The 17,141-nt window shown below is 57.7% G+C and overlaps 7 protein-coding genes across 7 annotated transcripts; 5 read left to right on the top strand and 2 right to left on the bottom strand.

Annotated features, from left to right (window-relative positions):
• Window positions 1-41: 41 nt before the first annotated feature.
• SDRG_14966 (hypothetical protein) lies at window positions 42-1,077 on the top strand. The gene has a single exon (XM_008621128.1). The coding sequence runs from the start codon at window positions 52-54 to the stop codon at window positions 1,015-1,017; it is 966 nt and encodes a 321-aa protein (XP_008619350.1). The 5' UTR covers window positions 42-51; the 3' UTR covers window positions 1,018-1,077.
• A 452-nt stretch (window positions 1,078-1,529) lies between these two features.
• On the bottom strand, window positions 1,530-3,096 carry SDRG_14965 (hypothetical protein). The gene has a single exon (XM_008621127.1). The coding sequence runs from the start codon at window positions 3,028-3,030 to the stop codon at window positions 1,600-1,602; it is 1,431 nt and encodes a 476-aa protein (XP_008619349.1). The 5' UTR covers window positions 3,031-3,096; the 3' UTR covers window positions 1,530-1,599.
• A 1,737-nt stretch (window positions 3,097-4,833) lies between these two features.
• Window positions 4,834-6,702, top strand: SDRG_14964 (hypothetical protein). The gene has a single exon (XM_008621126.1). It carries the CDS (start codon window positions 5,249-5,251, stop codon window positions 6,650-6,652), a length of 1,404 nt encoding a protein of 467 aa, XP_008619348.1. The 5' UTR covers window positions 4,834-5,248; the 3' UTR covers window positions 6,653-6,702.
• A 1,612-nt stretch (window positions 6,703-8,314) lies between these two features.
• SDRG_14963 (hypothetical protein) lies at window positions 8,315-10,038 on the top strand. The gene has a single exon (XM_008621125.1). The coding sequence runs from the start codon at window positions 8,558-8,560 to the stop codon at window positions 9,962-9,964; it is 1,407 nt and encodes a 468-aa protein (XP_008619347.1). The 5' UTR covers window positions 8,315-8,557; the 3' UTR covers window positions 9,965-10,038.
• A 1,268-nt stretch (window positions 10,039-11,306) lies between these two features.
• SDRG_14962 (hypothetical protein) lies at window positions 11,307-12,785 on the top strand. Its single transcript, XM_008621124.1, has one exon. It carries the CDS (start codon window positions 11,317-11,319, stop codon window positions 12,736-12,738), a length of 1,422 nt encoding a protein of 473 aa, XP_008619346.1. The 5' UTR covers window positions 11,307-11,316; the 3' UTR covers window positions 12,739-12,785.
• A 920-nt stretch (window positions 12,786-13,705) lies between these two features.
• Window positions 13,706-14,974, top strand: SDRG_14961 (hypothetical protein). Its single transcript, XM_008621123.1, has one exon. The coding sequence runs from the start codon at window positions 13,727-13,729 to the stop codon at window positions 14,918-14,920; it is 1,194 nt and encodes a 397-aa protein (XP_008619345.1). The 5' UTR covers window positions 13,706-13,726; the 3' UTR covers window positions 14,921-14,974.
• Window positions 14,975-15,233: 259 nt separating this feature from the next.
• On the bottom strand, window positions 15,234-16,513 carry SDRG_14960 (hypothetical protein). Its single transcript, XM_008621122.1, has 5 exons — window positions 16,391-16,513; window positions 16,213-16,349; window positions 15,607-16,168; window positions 15,453-15,559; window positions 15,234-15,400 (listed from the first exon to the last, which is right to left on the bottom strand). The coding sequence occupies exons 1-5, from the start codon at window positions 16,426-16,428 to the stop codon at window positions 15,273-15,275; spliced, it is 972 nt and encodes a 323-aa protein (XP_008619344.1). The 5' UTR covers window positions 16,429-16,513; the 3' UTR covers window positions 15,234-15,272.
• Window positions 16,514-17,141: the final 628 nt, after the last annotated feature.

Here is a 17,141-nt window from a genome sequence, read left to right as displayed (position 1 = left end):
GCCGCGGCTGGTGCCATCGGTACGATCCTGGCCGACGCCATTGCCATCTACATGCTCATCGACAACATGTCGACGCCGGAAGCCAAGAACCTCTCGACGCCGTCGCCGGACCTCTCGTTCTCGGGTGTCACGGCCGTCTTTGGCAACCTCGCGCTTGCGTACGGCGCCGGTGTCGTCATTCCTGCGCTCCAGCGCGAGCACAGCGACCCGACGCGCATGCCGCGTGTGATTGTCGTGACGCTCGTCTCGATCTCGGTGCTCTTCATGGTGCTCGCCATCACGGGTGTGTCGGTGGTCGGCTGCCAGATTCCGGGCAACCTCCTTTTTGCCGTCAACGGCGACAAGCTCGGCTTCAAGGCGTCGCGCGGCGGTGTCATCCTCGCCTTCCTCTTCATGCAGCTCCACATCACGATCGCGTTCTCGTTGATTCTGTACCCGGCGCTCTTCATCATGGAGCGCATCATCCTCGGCATGCACAAGTCGGCGTTTGTGCTTGCAGATGTCGTCGACGAAGAAGCCAAGGAGTCTGCCTTTGCCGTCACCGAGACCCCGAACGAGGCTACCAACGCTGACCTTGCCAAGGTGCACGATGCGACGGCCGAGCACGACTCGGGCAGTGCCGCCGCCTACAACGCGCCGGGCGCGTACCTCAAGGTGTGCATCTTGCGCACGGTGGTCGTCGCCATCATGGTGGTCGTGGCGCTTCTGTGGAAGGACAACTTTACGGACCTCGTCGACTTTGTCGGTGCGTCGTCGACGTCGACGAGCTGCATGATTCTGCCGATCGTCTTTTACCTCAAGACGTTCCACGCGACGCTGTCCAAGCCCGAGAAGGCATTTGCGATCCTCTGCGTCCTCGTGACCACGTGCCTCGCTGTCTACGTGTCGTACACGACGGGCAAGCACCTCTTTGCGCCCGGCCAGGCCAACCCCGCGATCAAGTTCCCGTACTGCCCGGCCGAGTACCAGCAAATGGTCTACACCAACACGACGTTCTACAGCGGCAAGAAGCTCTAGACTCCAATGTTGTCTCCTGTGCAAGTAAAAAGAAATGTAATGTGTGTCTCTTCAAACCCAGCTTCTTCTAAACTCTGTGGACGGTTTGGGAGGGGATCGGTGAGTTTGCTTAGTGTCTAGTGTCCGTATTTTGCAGTGACGTTGTGGAGTAGCCTTAGTACGACTAGGACGATTGTATACGAGCCCTTGCGGAGGCGGTTGAGATGGCACGGATCGAATGAAACGCTGTGTCGCGTGGTCAATATTCTGTTTTAAAACAGCAGTTTAGATTCTGTGTCAAGCAGGATATCGCAAATGTGTGAAAATGCTGTTTGGAGCCATCACGCAGCGATAAATGACTGCGCGGCGGAATGCGACTTACAGCATTGCGACCTTAAGCATCCGTACACAAGCTATAAGTTATATCTACGCATTCGTTGAGGTCGTCGAGGGCGCCAGCGCTTGGTGAGATTGGGGCACACTGATTTCTTAGTCTTACTTGCGTTGAAATGCGCAACGAGCCATCAGACAACTTTAGGACACAAAAATGTTTTCATTCAACAAGATTTTATACATACAAAGGAGGCGGAATGCGACGACGACTTAGTGCTTGTAGAACGTCGTGTTGGTGTAGACCATCTTTTGGTACTCGGCCGGGCAGTACGGGAACTTGATCGACGAGTCGCCCGCCGCCGGCGCAAAGAGGTTCTTGCCCGTCGTGTACGTCACATAGATAGCGAGGGCCGACGTGACGAGGACGCAGAGGATCGCAAATGCCTTCTCCGGCACGCCAAGCGTCGTGCGGAACGTCTTGAGGTAGAAGATGATGGGCAGAATCATGCAGCTGAGCGACGTCGAGGAGGCGCCGACAAAATCCAGAAGGTCGCCAAAATGGTCCTTCCAGATGATGGCAATGATGACCATGACGACGACCATGACCGTGCGGAGGATGCACGCCTTGAGGTACGCGCCCGGCGCGGCGTAGGCCGCAACGACTTTATCCTCAACGTGGTTCGCCTCGACTTCGACCTTGGCGTCCGCCGACGGCGTCTCGAGCGACGCGTACATGGCATCCTTGGCCGCTTCATCCGCGGGCGCAAGGGCAAACGCGTTTTTGTGCAGGCCAAGGACGAGGCGCTCAGCAATAAACATGGCCGGGAACAGAATGAGCGCAAAGGCGACCGTGATGTGGATCTGCATGAAGAGGAAGGCCAAAATGATGCCGCCGCGCGACGCTTCAAAGCCGAGCTTGGTGCCGGTGATGGCAAAGAGGAGGTTGCCCGGAATTTGGCAGCCAACGGTCGAGACACCGGTAATCGAGATGACGAGGAAGAGCACGGACACAAGGACAAGCGTCACCGTGATGACACGCGGCATGCGCGTCGGGTCGCTGTGTTCGCGCTGAAGCGAAGGAATGACGACGCCGGCACCGTACGCGAGCGAGAGGTTGCCAAAGACGGCCGTGACACCCGAGAACGTAAGCTCCGGCGACGGCGTCGAGAGACCAGCCGACGGGCCGTGCATGTTGGAGACGAGGAGGTAGAGCGCAATGCCGTCGGCAAGGATCGTGCCGAGGGCGCCGGCCGCGGCCACACCAGCACCTTCCTTGAGGTTGGGAATGAGGCAGACGGGGAGGAGCGAAATACCCATGAGGATGATCCACGTCGAGTCGGCGTACGATTCGGGGAAGAGTACCGTGAGCAAGGTGCCGCCGAGGACGAGAAAGACAATCGGCACCATGACGCAGACAAGCATTTGCGAGATGACGGCAATCCAGCGGCCAAACGTGCCCATGCACCACTCGCCCATGTCGCCAAAGGTCTTGACGGTCTTGGGCGCGACGAGCATGACCTTGCTCATGCACACAGTGGCGTAGATGTTGACGGTCGCCATGAAGACAAGCGCGAGGGTCGCCCAGGCGTAGCCGGCGCGGGCGTAGTTACCCGGCATGCCGAGCGTACCGATGCCGTAGACGACACAGAAGAGCGAGAAGCACATCTTGGCGTCTTCCCACGTGAGAAATGGCTTGCCCATGATGGTTGTTGGTGGCGCAAAGCAAATTGTAAAATGAGCGTTTGCCCAGAGACCGATGTGAACGCGATCACGTCGTGTGTTCTGAGCACTCCTCCATCAACGTGGTAGAAGATCCAAGCGGTCCAGCTGGTGTGCCACGTGATTCGCCTTTCTGACGATATTCCTGGCATTGTAGCCAATCACATCGCGCCAAAATGCAAACTGAGCACCTGATCAGAACGGAACGCAATGTGATTGGTCGTTTCTCCTTGTCACGGCCATCTGATGTTCAAGTATGCTGGGCGGCCGACGTATTTCCATGAAGTTCAAAGTTCAATTTCCTTTGGAACCATCGGCCAGAATCGCTGCAAGAAGCATGCAACTTCCACGTCAAGATGACCAGTTTTTTGCTGGTTTTACTACGACTCGTACAGCGTACTTCTACCCTCGGTGTCGTACATGACTTGGCCAATACATACAACAAGTGAAACCGTACGACGACGAATGTACGATATGCACATTTGGCAATCGTGGCGACTACCGTGAGGCCGGGCTGGTGCGCTTGCTCAGAAATGGCCCACATGGCCGCTATAAATCGATCGAAGCATCCTCCCAACATACTAGTACCAGCTTCTATCATCAGTACATGAAGGCCAAAGACCGGACAAGAAAGACTCGTCCAAGGACCCGACTAAGGCTGCGGTGCGCCCCTTCTGCACCAAGTACTAGTAATGTCATGCAATCGAAACCAAGATTGCTAGTTTCGCAAGCCATACAATGCGTGGCACGGTACCCTTTGAAACACTATTTTCGGCCTGTTTGCATGAGACTGTGATGGCCGCAAGAAATCGTTGCGCGGTTGCACACGCTGTCAGCTCTTTGAGGCGGCAAAGCTGGTCCGCGAAGGTGGATAGATCCAGAGCCTTGTACCCAGAACGCAAATCGTAATTGCTTGGTCCGTTGACTCCTGCTTGAGCTTGGGCAGCAGCATCCATCACCCATTCGTGTCGCAGCTGCAGTCTGGTCGTGGTTTTCTTTTGCGCCAGCCGTGCACCCATGCAGAAGCGGCGCGTCTTCTCTCTCCGAACGCTCTCTCCGAGAAGCTCATCGATCGAGGTCGGCGTCGTACTGATCACGTGGCTTGATGCACAATGCCCATGCAATACGCCTCAAGTATGCAGACGAGATACGTCGTATAGCCTTTCTGAGAGGAAACGGCCGTTGCAAACCTGGCGCTCGATTGGGAAACATTACGCGCACGCACCCACTTCAGCCTCAACGATCCGACACTGTGGGATCGCAAGAAGCGTCCGGATCTCTGTTACCTTATCAGAAATCGCACCACGTTGCGCAAACGTGAGATTAGCTCCCCGCGCGGCCGTCTACAAAGTGGTGCCGCTGGTGGCGACGCACCCATTGCACGGCAAGAGTCGCTTGGTTTTGAAATCTGGTTCGCGCGGGCTCTTGGTTCGTTGGCGTCTCGACGAGCCTGCGCGTCGGGAGCCGAGCTAGGGGGTCCAGGCTAGGGAGCCGAGCGAGAGGGCGTCTGCTGTGGACCGATGATGCGCAATGCGCCAGACACCTGCGCCGCGATTCGTGGGCATTAGAAAGCTCCACCGACGCGCTCGTCCGAGGGTCGTTGCGTTCGCAACGAAGCGTTGACGTGCTTCTACCAAATCAGGCTGCGCAATTGGTAGTAGTACGCGCACCGGCTACGTACGCTCAACAGGCCTGTATGATCAGACTATTTCAACCGTTGGACTGAGAATTGGCGTGAGTGTGCAGACGGGCTCGACGTCCCTTGTGCATACGTGAGGTTAAGAACGACGTCATGGTCCAGTTCGTTTGCAGTCGCCGTACTTGTCATTTCGAGGTGTCGAGATAAAGCGGCAAAGAGCAATCTTGGCGCGCTGAGCGCTGTGAACCGCAGATTGCGCAGACGAGTGCTGGGGGACCTGCAGCACCCATTACAGTGACCAGTCCAAGGACGCGCCATACAAACACCAAGGTGTCGCCTCGCTAGCCACGGGTTTTTACGTCGCTTTATCCAGGTTCAGCCGCGTTCGCATGTACCTACAGCTTGTGGTCAAGCGAGGCATGGCGCAAACACGGTGTAGCGACGATCGAGTCGTCGTGGTACGATGTTTGCTGTCGGCTCGAGACGCTGCTCGTGTCTAGCCCCTTGGCGCTTTTCCCGAGTACTTCATTTCCACTTTTGCTTGCTTTAAGAAGCGACACGATGGCAGGTCCGTTTCTAACGATGGAGGACATGAAGATGTGCTTCTCGCTCTTCTGCGTCGTCTATGGCATCGGTACTCTCGGTATGCCAGGCAACTACTCCCGCGCTGGCTACGTCTGGGCGACCGTCGCGCTTGCCTTTATGGCGTCCATCAACATTTACGCATCGGTCTGCATCTCCAAGGTCATGATGGTCGCGCCCAAGAAGGTTCAGACGCTTAGTGACATTGGCGAGTGGGTCTTTGGCAAGCCCGGTCGCTGGGTCACGGTCATCACGCACATGCTCGTGTGCACGATGGTCCCGATCGTGTTCTTGGTGCTTGGCGGAACTTTGCTCACGGTGTTGTTCCCGTCGTCGTACGCCGACTCGACGTGGATCGCGCTCATGGGTCTCTCGCTCCTTCCCGTCTGCCTCATCCCGACGCTCAAGGAAGGTGCGGGCACCGCTGCCGCTGGCGCCCTCGGCACAGTCCTCGCGGATGTGATTGCGCTCTACATCCTTGTCGACGAGATGACGCCGATGCCGGTCTCGCCGCCGTCGCCCGAGCTCTCGGTGAGCGGCGTCACAGCCGTCTTTGGCAACTTGGCGCTCGCGTATGGCGCCGGTGTCATCATTCCGTCGCTCCAGCGCGAACATTCGCAGCCCGAGCGTATGCCGCGCGTGATTACCGTCACGCTCGGTGTCATCACGACCTTCTTCCTCATCATCTCGATCACGGGCGTCTCGGTTGTCGGCTGCCAGATTCCCGGCAACCTCCTCTTTGCCATCACCGGCACCAAGCTCGGGTTTGAAGCGTCGCGCGGCGGTGTCATCCTCTCGTTCCTCTTTATGCAGCTGCACATCACGATCGCGTTTGCCCTTGTGCTCTTCCCGGCTATGTTTATCGCTGAGCGCCTCGTCCTTGGCCTGCACAAGGAGCTCTTCACGCTCGACGCCGACGCCGCCGCGTACGACGACCTCGAGACGCCGACCAAGGACGACGCCGAGAAGACCGATGCCCCAGTGCACGTGGCGGACGCCGCTGACGCGTACAAGGCGCCGGGTGCGTACCTCAAGGCCGCGATCCTTCGTACGGTCATGGTCGTCCTCTGCGTCGTCATTGCGATCATCTTCAAGGACAAGTTTAGCGATCTTCTGGATTTCGTCGGTGCGTCCTGCACGTCGCTTTGCTGCATGATTTTGCCCATCATCTTCTACCTCAAGACGTTCTACAAGACCATGTCGCTGCCCGAGAAGGCATTTGCGATCGTCTCGATCCTCGTCACGTCGGCGCTCGCGATCTACGTGACGATCAACACGGGCAAGGCCTTGTTCGCGCCCGGCCCACCGGGTCCGCGCTTCCCGTTCTGCGCTGCTGAGTTTCAAGACTTTGTGTACACCAACAAGACGCACTACAACTTTTAAAGTTGACGTGTAAAACTTTGTAATCAAATGTAAAATGTGTGGAATCGTGCGTCCTTGGCAGTCGCATTGCGCGCTTCCCCAGAGCAGAGACCGGCATACCGGTATGCAATACCGGTACGAACAAAACGATATTAGCACGGGTACTCACAGACCTGGCATCTGTCGCTGCAGAAGCCCATAATCATACATGACGGTAGTAGCTTTTTCATCCGAGCGCGGTGCCGGCGCCATCACCCCTTCCGTGCTTGGTCTTTGCCGTGATCATGATGTCGGTGTGTGACGAGGACGACTTGCTTTGCCTGCCTATCAGATATCAGACGCACGCAAGACAACCTTGTCCATCGTGGTACCAATGTGGTCAGAAAACGGAGGAGTTGATCATGGATCGGTCTGCACCGAGGCCAGCTGGTGTAACGCTCTGCCACGTGTGCACTCGAAATATGTATTCCATAATAAGATACAATATAACGTATCTTGAACCGTCACATGGCAATGGACGGCCACACGCATATGCCTTGCATTGCCTGAGTGTACATATAGGAGATACGAGACGTCATCTCAACGGACACAACTAGACAAAAGAATACTATAAGCTAAATAACTTTCTTTCCACATGCAGTGCCACGCACTGCTTGCCACCGTGGGATTTCCCGAATCCTCAAAACAGTAAGAACGACAAAGGCACAAGAAGTTACCCGGGATTTGTGATAGTACTATCGCCGAATAAAAGCGCACGCAGCGATGTTAGACAGGACTGTGAGTAGCTCGTTGCCCAAGCACTACGACGCTTGAGAGCTTTTGTGCATCGAAGACGCAAGCACGTCATTTGGGTGGCTTCGTCCCATTCGAAGGCACAGCGCCGAGCGACTCTACCGTTCGTTCGTCTTCCTGGCGGATTCTCTTGAACGGTCCCACACTGGATGCAAATCTATAGCGCAATCCTACTTCGAGCTTGCTCATTCGGGTTACCAATCGCGCTCTTTTTACTACCCGCCTGGCTCTGGAACACGCGACGACCCACGGGGGGCTGACAAAGTGCTGAAGGGGATCGACGACTTCATTTTATCTCTGGATTCGTACGACATTTTTTAAATAGACGAGGCACGTTCCAGTACCGTAGAATGTTAGTTTCAACCATTAGGTGGTGCTGCGTCTAAAACACGACAGTACCTTGCAGGACGCGTGCCATGCGCGCTTTGTAGCTGTGAGAATTCTTTTCTGGTGCCTCTTGAAGCACCTCGTTTATTCCTTCCTGGTCGCACCTTGTTATAAGGTGAAAGATAGGTGGAAGAAATTAAAATACCCAGCTTGGGATGCGCCGCGCTGGATATCTCTTACATTGTACGGTCCTCGTCACCCATCGCTTCGCCCCTTTGTTCCAGCACCTAGACGACACGTCGTACACTTGTATATATTGCGTGCACGCGTCTTTGTGTACACTATCTCACGCCTTCTTGTCTGGCGATTTGCGCATTGTCGAGATGCCAAAACTGGTAGTTGCGGCCGTAGAAAACGAAGTCCGCTCGTCTCTCATCTCAGACCTTTCGTTGCCGTTCATCACTGATCAGATTCACAGCGGACGTCATCGGTGTTTCGCTCGGACGCCGCATCTCCGGCGCTCCAGCGTCGGTTGTCGCAGCTCATCTACCCAATGGGACATCACGCTGCCGCACCACGTGGCAGAAGGTTAACCTCGTGGTGAAGCTATCGGCAACCCATTACAGCGGACACGAGGCGCGCGGCCATACAATGGCCGAGAGCGAGCCCTCTCGTTCCACCTGGGTGGCCTCTACGTCGGTCGCCTTGTGACCCTTGTCGCAAAACCCGTTGCTTTCCAAGTTCAACCGCCCGCTTGGCCCGCGAAACGAATGCACTCACTTTCGATTTCGCCACCTCGAGCACAGCATGGCGTTCCTCACGATCGAAGATCTCAAGACGTGCTTCTCGCTCTTCTGCGTCGCCTTTGGCATCGGCTCGCTTGGTATGCCGGGCAACTACGCCCGCGCCGGCTACGTCTGGGCCTCGATCGCGCTCGTCTTCATGGCCGCCATCAACATGTACGCCTCGGTGTGCATGTCCAAGGTCATGCTCGTCGCGCCCAAGGGCGTCCAGACGCTCGGTGACATTGGCGAGTGGATCTTTGGCCGCACTGGTCGCTGGGTCACGGTCATTGCCCACATGCTCGTCTGCGTCATGGTGCCGATCGTGTTCTTGGTGCTCGGTGGCGGCCTCCTCTCGGTCTTGTTCCCCGACTCGTACGCCGATTCGACGTGGATCGCGCTCATGGGCATCTCGCTTCTCCCGGTGTGCCTCATCCCGACGCTCAAGGACGGTGCTGGCACCGCGGCGGCCGGTGCGCTCGGCACAATCCTCGCGGATGTGATTGCGCTCTACATTCTGATCGACAACACGACGCCGATGCCGTCGGGCATGTCGCCGCCGTCGCCCGCGCTCAGCTTTGGCGGTGTCACGACCGTCTTTGGCAACCTCTCGCTCGCCTTTGGCTGCGGCACGATTATTCCGTCGCTTCAGCTCGAGCATTCACAGCCCGAGCGCATGCCGCGCGTGATCAAGTGCACGATCGGCCTCACTGCCGTCCTCTTCCTCCTCATCTCGATCTGCGGCGACTTTACCATGGGCTGCCAAATCCCCGGCAACCTCCTCTTTGCGATCGTCGGCGACAGCCTCGGCTTCACCGCGTCGCGCGGCGGTGTCATTCTCGCCTTCCTCCTCATGCAGCTCCACATTACGATCGCATTTGCGCTCGTGCTCTTCCCGGCCATGTTCATCGCCGAGCGTCTCTTCCTCGGCCTCCACAAGGAGCAGTTTGCGCTCAACGAGGAAAACTACGCGGACGCAGAGACGCCCGCGCCCAAGGAAGACGATGCTGACGTCGCGCCTGTGAAGGACGTCGCCCATCGCGACCCCGCCGACGCGTACAAGGCCCCGGGTGCGTACCTCAAGGCAGCGGCGCTCCGCACCGTCATGGTCGTTCTCTGTGTCATCATTGCGATCGTCTTCAAGGACAAGTTCAGCGACCTCTTGGATTTCGTTGGCGCGTCGGCCACGTCGCTTTGCTGCGCGATTTTGCCGATTACGTTTTACCTCCGCACGTTCTTCCACTCGCTCTCAAAGCTCGAGAAGGGTTTTGCGATCTTCTCGATCTTGATCATGTCGGCGCTCGCTATCTACGTGACGATCCACACGGGCAAGGCGCTCTTCTCGCCGTCGCACTCGAGCATCAAGTTTCCGTTCTGCGAACCCGAGTTCCAGGACATGGTGTACACCAACCGGACGTACTACAAGTATTAGACGACGACCGGCGAAACGTAATTGTTGGCGTCGCGTAGTAACTAGAATCATAAATTGTGTTGTGAATGTGTCAACCTTGGTCAACCTTGGCTGTCATTTCCCGCGCTTCTTGTTTACGGTTGCGTGAAATCAGTCAAGTACGGCCATGCCCGAATAGCTGCGACATACACATACAACATTCAAGACTAAAGCTTGGGAGAAAATGCGCACTTTATTGAATTTACAAATCGAACTTTAAAGGGGTCGATTGACGCAACGCGAGTGGTCAAACTGGAGCCAATCGAAGGGCCAAAAACCGCGCTTCGTGTACTGCACCTTGGTGTCATCGGCCAAGGCGCATTGGACAAGCTACACGTAGACTTCTATAGCGAATATAGACTATATTAGCTCATGATAATAGCTGCCGACACCACCACCATACGCCACGCAAGTTCGAGGGCGGACTATGGAGTGAACAAACGAATGGACCGTCGCGCACCCTGCTTCTCTTTCGAAGCAACGAGGGCTCGGGTTGTACATCGATGGGACCTCGGTACCGCACCTGCATGGTGCTCTGGATCGATTCATCTTGTGCGATAGGTACCAGTAGAAGCCGTTGCATTCGTTGTTGTTGAAGTGAGTCTATTTAGATATAATTTACACTGAACTGGCCGTTGCATTCGTGGTGACCGTGCGCCCTGCTTCACGGCAGCGCAACACAATGCACCTAAAAGGACCCACTGGTCGCGTCCGCGCTTGTTGATGCCAAGGGTATCGTGTTTCGTAGGCAGCGATACCAATACCACGTCTACCACGCAAATGCACATCGGAACGCTGGATTGGAACAGAATTTCAATGCAAAGACTCGCCGCCGCGGGACGGGCGCTCGCGAAAACACATGTGCGCTTGTCGCATGTGGGTTGACCGCAGTCGCCACCTCTGCAAGGGCAGGCGCGCCCGTCTTCCTTGGGTCACTCCGGTACTATGCACAAGCGCTGCTACATCTGCGTCGCTCTGGCGGTGCGATCGCTGGAGTGCATTGCCATGAAATGGTCGTGGTGTGACGAGGCATTTTCTCAGACGCCAAGTTCTGATCAGCCGTACGCTGCTTCACGCGAGGTATCAACGGTCGGTCAGCGAGCCACAACCATTTTCCCTTCTGCCAGGATAACCATTACAACGTTTCAAGCGGCGTACCGCCATTGGCCAAAGACGAAAAGTGTCACTCGACATCCAGCGCCTCACCGCCATACAAAGCACGCTACCGCACCTGGGTCATCCGCACGAATACTCCGTGCCCCAGGGTATGGTATGGCGCAAGCAGTATTATACGACCAGTTCGACGGCTCATTTCCGCTTTTGCCACGTCCCCCATGGCTAGTCCGTTCTTGACGCTCGAAGATCTCAAGGCGTGCTTCTCACTCTTCTGCGTCGCCTTTGGCATTGGCTCCCTTGGTATGCCGGGCAACTACGCCCGAGCTGGCTACGTCTGGGCGACCGTCGCGCTTGCCTTTATGGCGTCCATCAACTTGTACGCGCTCGTGTGCATCTCGAAAGTTATGCTCGTCGCGCCCAAGAAGGTGCAGACACTTGGCGACATGGGCGAGTGGGTCTTTGGCAAGACGGGTCGCTGGGTCACGGTCATCACGCACATGTTGGTGTGCACGATGGTCCCGATCGTGTTCTTGGTGCTTGGTGGGACCTTGCTCACGGTGTTGTTTCCGGGTTCGTACGACGACTCGACGTGGATCGCGCTCATGGGTCTCTCGCTCCTCCCGGTTTGCCTTATCCCGACGCTCAAGGACGGTGCCGGCACCGCGGCGGCCGGCGCCCTTGGCACTGTGTTTGCAGATGTGATTGCGCTCTACATTCTGATCAACAACACGACGCCGATGCCGTCGGGCATCTCGCCGCCGTCCCCGCACATTACGTTTGAAGGCGTCACGACTGTCTTTGGCAACCTCTCGCTCGCGTACGGCGCCGGCGTCATCATTCCGTCGCTCCAGCGTGAACACTCGCAGCCCGAGCGCATGCCGCGCGTGATCACCGTGACGATCTCGGTCATCACCGTGCTCTTCCTCCTTATCTCTATCTGCGGCGACTTTACCATGGGCTGCCAAATCCCTGGCAACCTTCTCTTTGCCATCATTGGCGACAGCCTCGGCTTCACGGCCTCGCGCGGCGGCATCATCCTCTCGTTTCTCTTTATGCAGCTGCACATTTCGATCGCATTTGCGCTCGTGCTCTTCCCGGCCATGTTTATTGCCGAGCGCCTCATCCTCGGTTTGCACAAGGAACGCTTCACGCTCAATGCGCCGGCGTACGTCGACGTTGAGACACCCGACGAGGCCAAGACCGACGCGGCCGTGGCTGACGTGGCCGACGAAGTCAACGACGAGGTGCTCGACCCCTCGGCGGCGTACAAGGCGCCGGGTGCGTACCTCAAGGCCGCGGTTCTCCGCATTCTCATGGTTGTCCTCTGCGTCGTCATTGCGATCGTCTTCAAGGACAAGTTTAGCGACCTCTTAGATTTCGTTGGCGCGTCGGCCACGTCGCTCTGCTGCACGATTCTGCCAATCGCGTTCTACCTCCGCACGTTCCGGCACACGATGGGGCTGCCGGAGAAGTGCTTTGCCGTGCTTTCGATCGTCGTCACGTCGGCGCTCGCGATCTATGTGAGCGTCAACACGGGCAAGGCGCTCTTCTCGCCGACGCCGCAGACCATCAAGTTTCCGTTCTGCGAGCCCGAGTTCCAGACGTATGTGTACACCAACCGCACGTACTACAAGTACTGATAGACAAGAGACGAATGACAATATTGTGTATGTGATTATTGCACGAAATTGTCGCTGGTGGAGATGACATAACAAGGAGCACCTACACCCTGGCACGCGGCGGCTCGTGTGGCCGGGTCCAGCAAGCCAAGTCGATTCGGAAACTCGACAAGTACTTGAGTGTCCTGGACGCTTCCGTGCGGCGCCACTGTGCCGGGCGCCTTGGTACACAAGGTAATAGACAGCGCGAACGTCCAACTTCCCAACGACGTGGTTTAACCAGTGACGTGGCACTGTGCCGGTTCGTACGTTGAACGTCATACTACAGTCGAGAGAGTTTATGGCGGCCTCCATCGTCGGGCTGGCACGCGCGCTACCGCACGGCCCATTGTAGTAAGGAGCGCAACCAGCCATACCAGGTACCGTTGTGCAGCAGTGTAGGTAGTTCGCTTGACGTTTCACAGGCTGCTCCCATGTTGGCAGTTATATCAAAACGACGCCACATGTCTGGCGGGATGCGGACCGACGTCCGGACCAGCGACGCCGCCGCTCGCCCCCTGCAACACCCTCCCTGCAACAGCCTGCAACACGGCTCCTTTTTGGTTGTTGGTACTAGTATGCATACAGGTATTGCATAGTACAGCAGACCTCCGCAAGACCGCCACGAGCATCGTCCTCTGCGTCGGCCAGCCATTGGTGAAGTCGTTTCGGTCCTGATGCCCATCAAAGTTTGTCGGGTCGACCGCCCGCGCTGTTTTAGCAGTGGGCTCATGCAGCCGAATGATCGGACGCTCGGACTCTCCATCAGGAGCGCATACTGCGGGAATACCAGGTCGTACTAGTACTGTAGTCGGTGGTTCGATCACCCAAGCTCCTTGCGTCGATACCGCGATCGTCCTCGCGTGTGTGTATCCGGATGTATCGTATCCAGATGTATTGTATCCGGACGTTCCGCCGATCCAGCTTGTCGCGTTCTATTTCGTAAGTCACCGGATTCGGAGCGACAAGCATGCAGCGAGCGGTGCTATGCGCGGCGATGGCCTTCCTCGCGCTCTCGGACGCGTCTTCCAGCGGCCACAAGAAGGGCTGCAAGCATGACCACAAGGTCTGCGCCGACGGCTCGCGCGTCTACCGCAATGTCTACTACGACTGCGACTTTAACTTGTGCCCGGAAGAAATGACTGACGAGCAAGCACCGACGACGCCGCCGGTCGCTGCCGCCAACGCCACCGTTGCCAATGCAACAGCGCCTACGGTTGCGGCTACGACGGTCCCGCCCACACCTGCGCCCACGACGCGCCGGCGGCACTCGCACAATGACGAGGACGACGACGATGAGGACGACGACGATGGTGAAGACGAAGACGAGGTGGACGCGCGCCAAGCCCTGGTAACAATCAAGCCGACAGCTGTGGCAACGGTTGCACCGACCCTGCCCGCGACGCTGCCGACGGCGACGGTGCAGCCGACGACAGCCCCGACGACGGTGCCGGCGTCTGCTTTGTACGACGTCAACAGCACGGCCAACGGTACTACGGTCGAGTGGATCTCGATTAACAAGGTGGCTTTGCCCAAGCCCGTGGGCGCGTCGGTGGCCCGCGCATTTGCCGCCTACAACCTCCCGAGCGTGTGCTCCACCTTTGACTTGAACTACACGTCGATCGAGATGCATGGCAACGACTCGCGCTATCACATTGCGCTGGGCGCGCGCTGCGTCCTCAACAGTGTGCTGCAGATCGAAGGCTCGTTCCAGGTCTGCGTCTTTCAGAGCCCGACGAACGCGATCGACCCTTACCACGTGAGCAGCTGCAGCTTTGTCGGGTCCGACAATGTGCCCGTCAACTACCTCGCGGTCGCCGAAGCCAACGAAGGCGTGTGCCAAACGCCGGCGCAGAAGCGCGCCTTTGACGACCAGCCGCTGCAGTACTCGGTGCCTGCCAAGGTCGCGAGCGTCGCCAGCTTTGACGTCACGGTGCAGCACCTCGTCCAGGACAACGCGGGTCTCGCAGCGGCCGCCGGCGTCGCAGCCGTTGTGTGTGTCGTCGCCGTCATTGCGGTCGTGCGACGCCGACGCCGCGGACCGGGGTCCCAACGTCTCGGGTCCGACGCCCCGGACGCTCCCTCGGCCGTCGACGACGTGCCAGCGACGACGACGAGCCAGGTCGAAGGCACGTTTGATGTTACGGCGCAGAGCAAGGTCTAGCCCAAACCAATTTTACATATAGATGTTCCCAACTTGAAAGTGTTGCGACCTGAGACCTACGAGCGATGAGAGCATCGTCCAGCGCACCATCCCCTGTGCACGACTCGACCCCGCCCTTGCAGCAGTCTCCACGACCGGCGACGCTCTGGAGTGCAGTTGGCCGCCAAAGGCAATGGCGTATAAGAGCTGCACCTATACCCTTACCAAATGGCACCTTGCGGGTTCGCGCCTCCTCCGCATGGGAGGTGGCAGCGCTCGCGGAGCTGGGGTTGTTGCATGCGCGTTCACCACCTGAAGATGCGCTTGCCTGACAACGACGGTTCACTGCTGATGTATATTGATTGGTCGCTAGTTACAAGACATCGCTCCACGACGCACTGCTCGCCTTGGCGGCGTGGCCAAAGCGGACGACCACCGGCCGCGGCGCTTCTCGCAGCCGAGAGAGGGTTCGGTTGAGTCCGATGCCGTGTACGCTCTGCCCTACAAGCAGGCCGTCATGTCGGATGGCGCCCAAGTGCATGTGAGGTTGTACCGTTGACGGCCACGACGGCGACGCCCGGTCGAATGTCAGGGTATCGATTGGCCTCGGAGCCAGCCATGCACTCGCGCACGATCGCATACCGCTTGGTATCGTCCATGCTACGCCGTATCCGTGCGCCATGATGGAGATGGTAGAGAATGTGTACATGAGTTTGAGGCCAATGGCCTTTTGCGTGAAGACGACGTCAAACATATCGTCAGGTGTCGTGACCTTGACGGGCGGAGGCGGCGTCGCGCGAGGCGGCGGCGATGCCATCGGCGGGTCCTCTGAATCCGAGTCGGTAAACGCGCTAACGTCGGGCGACCGCGGCGGGGACCGTGCGACGATCGACGCGACGATTGGCGACGGCGGTGCGACAGGTGCCGACGATGACAACGCCCGGCGCGCCCGTACGACCCGCGGTCGGTCCTCGATGACTGCCACGTTGGGCTGGTCCGGCGACGTTTGGAAGTAGAGCGCCATCAGCGACAGGAGCTGGTCCGTGTCCTTGGCGCGCTGACGCATTTCTTTGGCGACGCGTCGGTTCTCGCGCTTCCCGACGATCGCCATGGCGCAAAGCTGCTGGTAGAAGAGACCATCTTGGGACGTGGTCGCGGCGAACCAAGGCAGCGTACTGTACGAATCGTCTGGCATGTCGAGGAAGCTCTTGGCCTCGACGACGTCGTTGGGCGCCACCGACTGTCCCAGCGGCGCCGTCAAGTCGACCTCTACAACGAGTATGAGCAAGCCATTGGATAGGCAGAGCCCGTACCGCGGCCTTGGGTCGCATTGAAGAGCCCATCGAGCGTCATCTGCTGCTCGGTGAGGTCGCGTGCCATGTCGAGGAGCGACTCGGCGGGCAAGGACGCATTCCACGAGAGATCGTACGTGCGCAACTTGATCACAAGCCTACGACGCATGAGCCATGATGCATGCCATCGTCAGCGCACCGCAGCGGCACGGCGACGCTCGTTATCTCGGCCACCATCGACGCCGTTCGACTCTGCCTCCTCACAGCATCGCACCCGGCACCGTATCCGGACGAGCTGCCTCTACGGTTGCGATTGGCCGCGTTTGATTGGCAATTGATTTTCATTTTCAGCAAACAATCGGCGACGCCTTTCCCGCCCACATGGTCCTCCACGCACTCGTCTCCTCTTTCAAACTCCGTCCCTGAAGAAGGCGGAGGCAACCCCGCGGATGCTAGCGCGACGTTAGTACTAGGACTAGGATGAGTACGTAGCATGCTGCCTTGACGACGTCCTGACAAGTACACGACTGTACGTCCTTGATAAAGAGTCTGTGTGCCCAGGGGCACTGCGTCTGAAAGGGCTGATAGAGGGGCGCGTCCACGATCTCCGCCGGGCTGGCGACGAGAAAGCCCGTCGCTGCCAGCGCAATCAGGGACTGTATGCACAAGGGTCAATATACAGTTTATTGACCATTGATAGGGGTCAATATACAGTTTATTGACCATTGATAGTATGCATTAGCAGCCCATATACTGCTATTATACTATAGTACGTTAGTTCATATTTGTCATGCAGACGGAGATGACTTGACGTGCGCGAAGGTTTTGTATCGGAATACGATTGCAACACCGACTTTAGTGCTTGGACAACGAGTGCCGGTTCGAGTCCGCCGATGGCGTGCGATTAACGCAGTGTTTAGCCAAGCACACGCTTCGGACGTATTGGCTGC

Source organism: Saprolegnia diclina, assembly GCF_000281045.1.
Source record: "Saprolegnia diclina VS20 unplaced genomic scaffold supercont1.81, whole genome shotgun sequence".
Classification (NCBI taxonomy): domain Eukaryota; phylum Oomycota; class Saprolegniomycetes; order Saprolegniales; family Saprolegniaceae; genus Saprolegnia; species Saprolegnia diclina.
Note: the sequence above shows the minus strand (reverse complement) of the source record. Positions and strands in the feature narration are given on the sequence as shown.

Coding starts and splice junctions, on each gene's coding strand:
- SDRG_14966 (XM_008621128.1), top strand. CDS start 52: ATGCTCATCGACAACATGTCGACGCCGGAAGCCAAGAACCTCTCGACG.
- SDRG_14962 (XM_008621124.1), top strand. CDS start 11,317: ATGGCTAGTCCGTTCTTGACGCTCGAAGATCTCAAGGCGTGCTTCTCA.
- SDRG_14963 (XM_008621125.1), top strand. CDS start 8,558: ATGGCGTTCCTCACGATCGAAGATCTCAAGACGTGCTTCTCGCTCTTC.
- SDRG_14960 (XM_008621122.1), bottom strand. CDS start 16,428: ATGGTGGCCGAGATAACGAGCGTCGCCGTGCCGCTGCG. Junction 16,350..16,390: donor AGCGTCGCCGTGCCGCTGCG/GTGCGCTGACGA, acceptor CATGCGTCGTAG/GCTTGTGATCAAGTTGCGCA. Junction 15,560..15,606: donor GCCATTGGCCTCAAACTCAT/GTACACATTCTC, acceptor GATACGGCGTAG/CATGGACGATACCAAGCGGT.
- SDRG_14964 (XM_008621126.1), top strand. CDS start 5,249: ATGGCAGGTCCGTTTCTAACGATGGAGGACATGAAGATGTGCTTCTCG.
- SDRG_14961 (XM_008621123.1), top strand. CDS start 13,727: ATGCAGCGAGCGGTGCTATGCGCGGCGATGGCCTTCCTCGCGCTCTCG.
- SDRG_14965 (XM_008621127.1), bottom strand. CDS start 3,030: ATGGGCAAGCCATTTCTCACGTGGGAAGACGCCAAGATGTGCTTCTCG.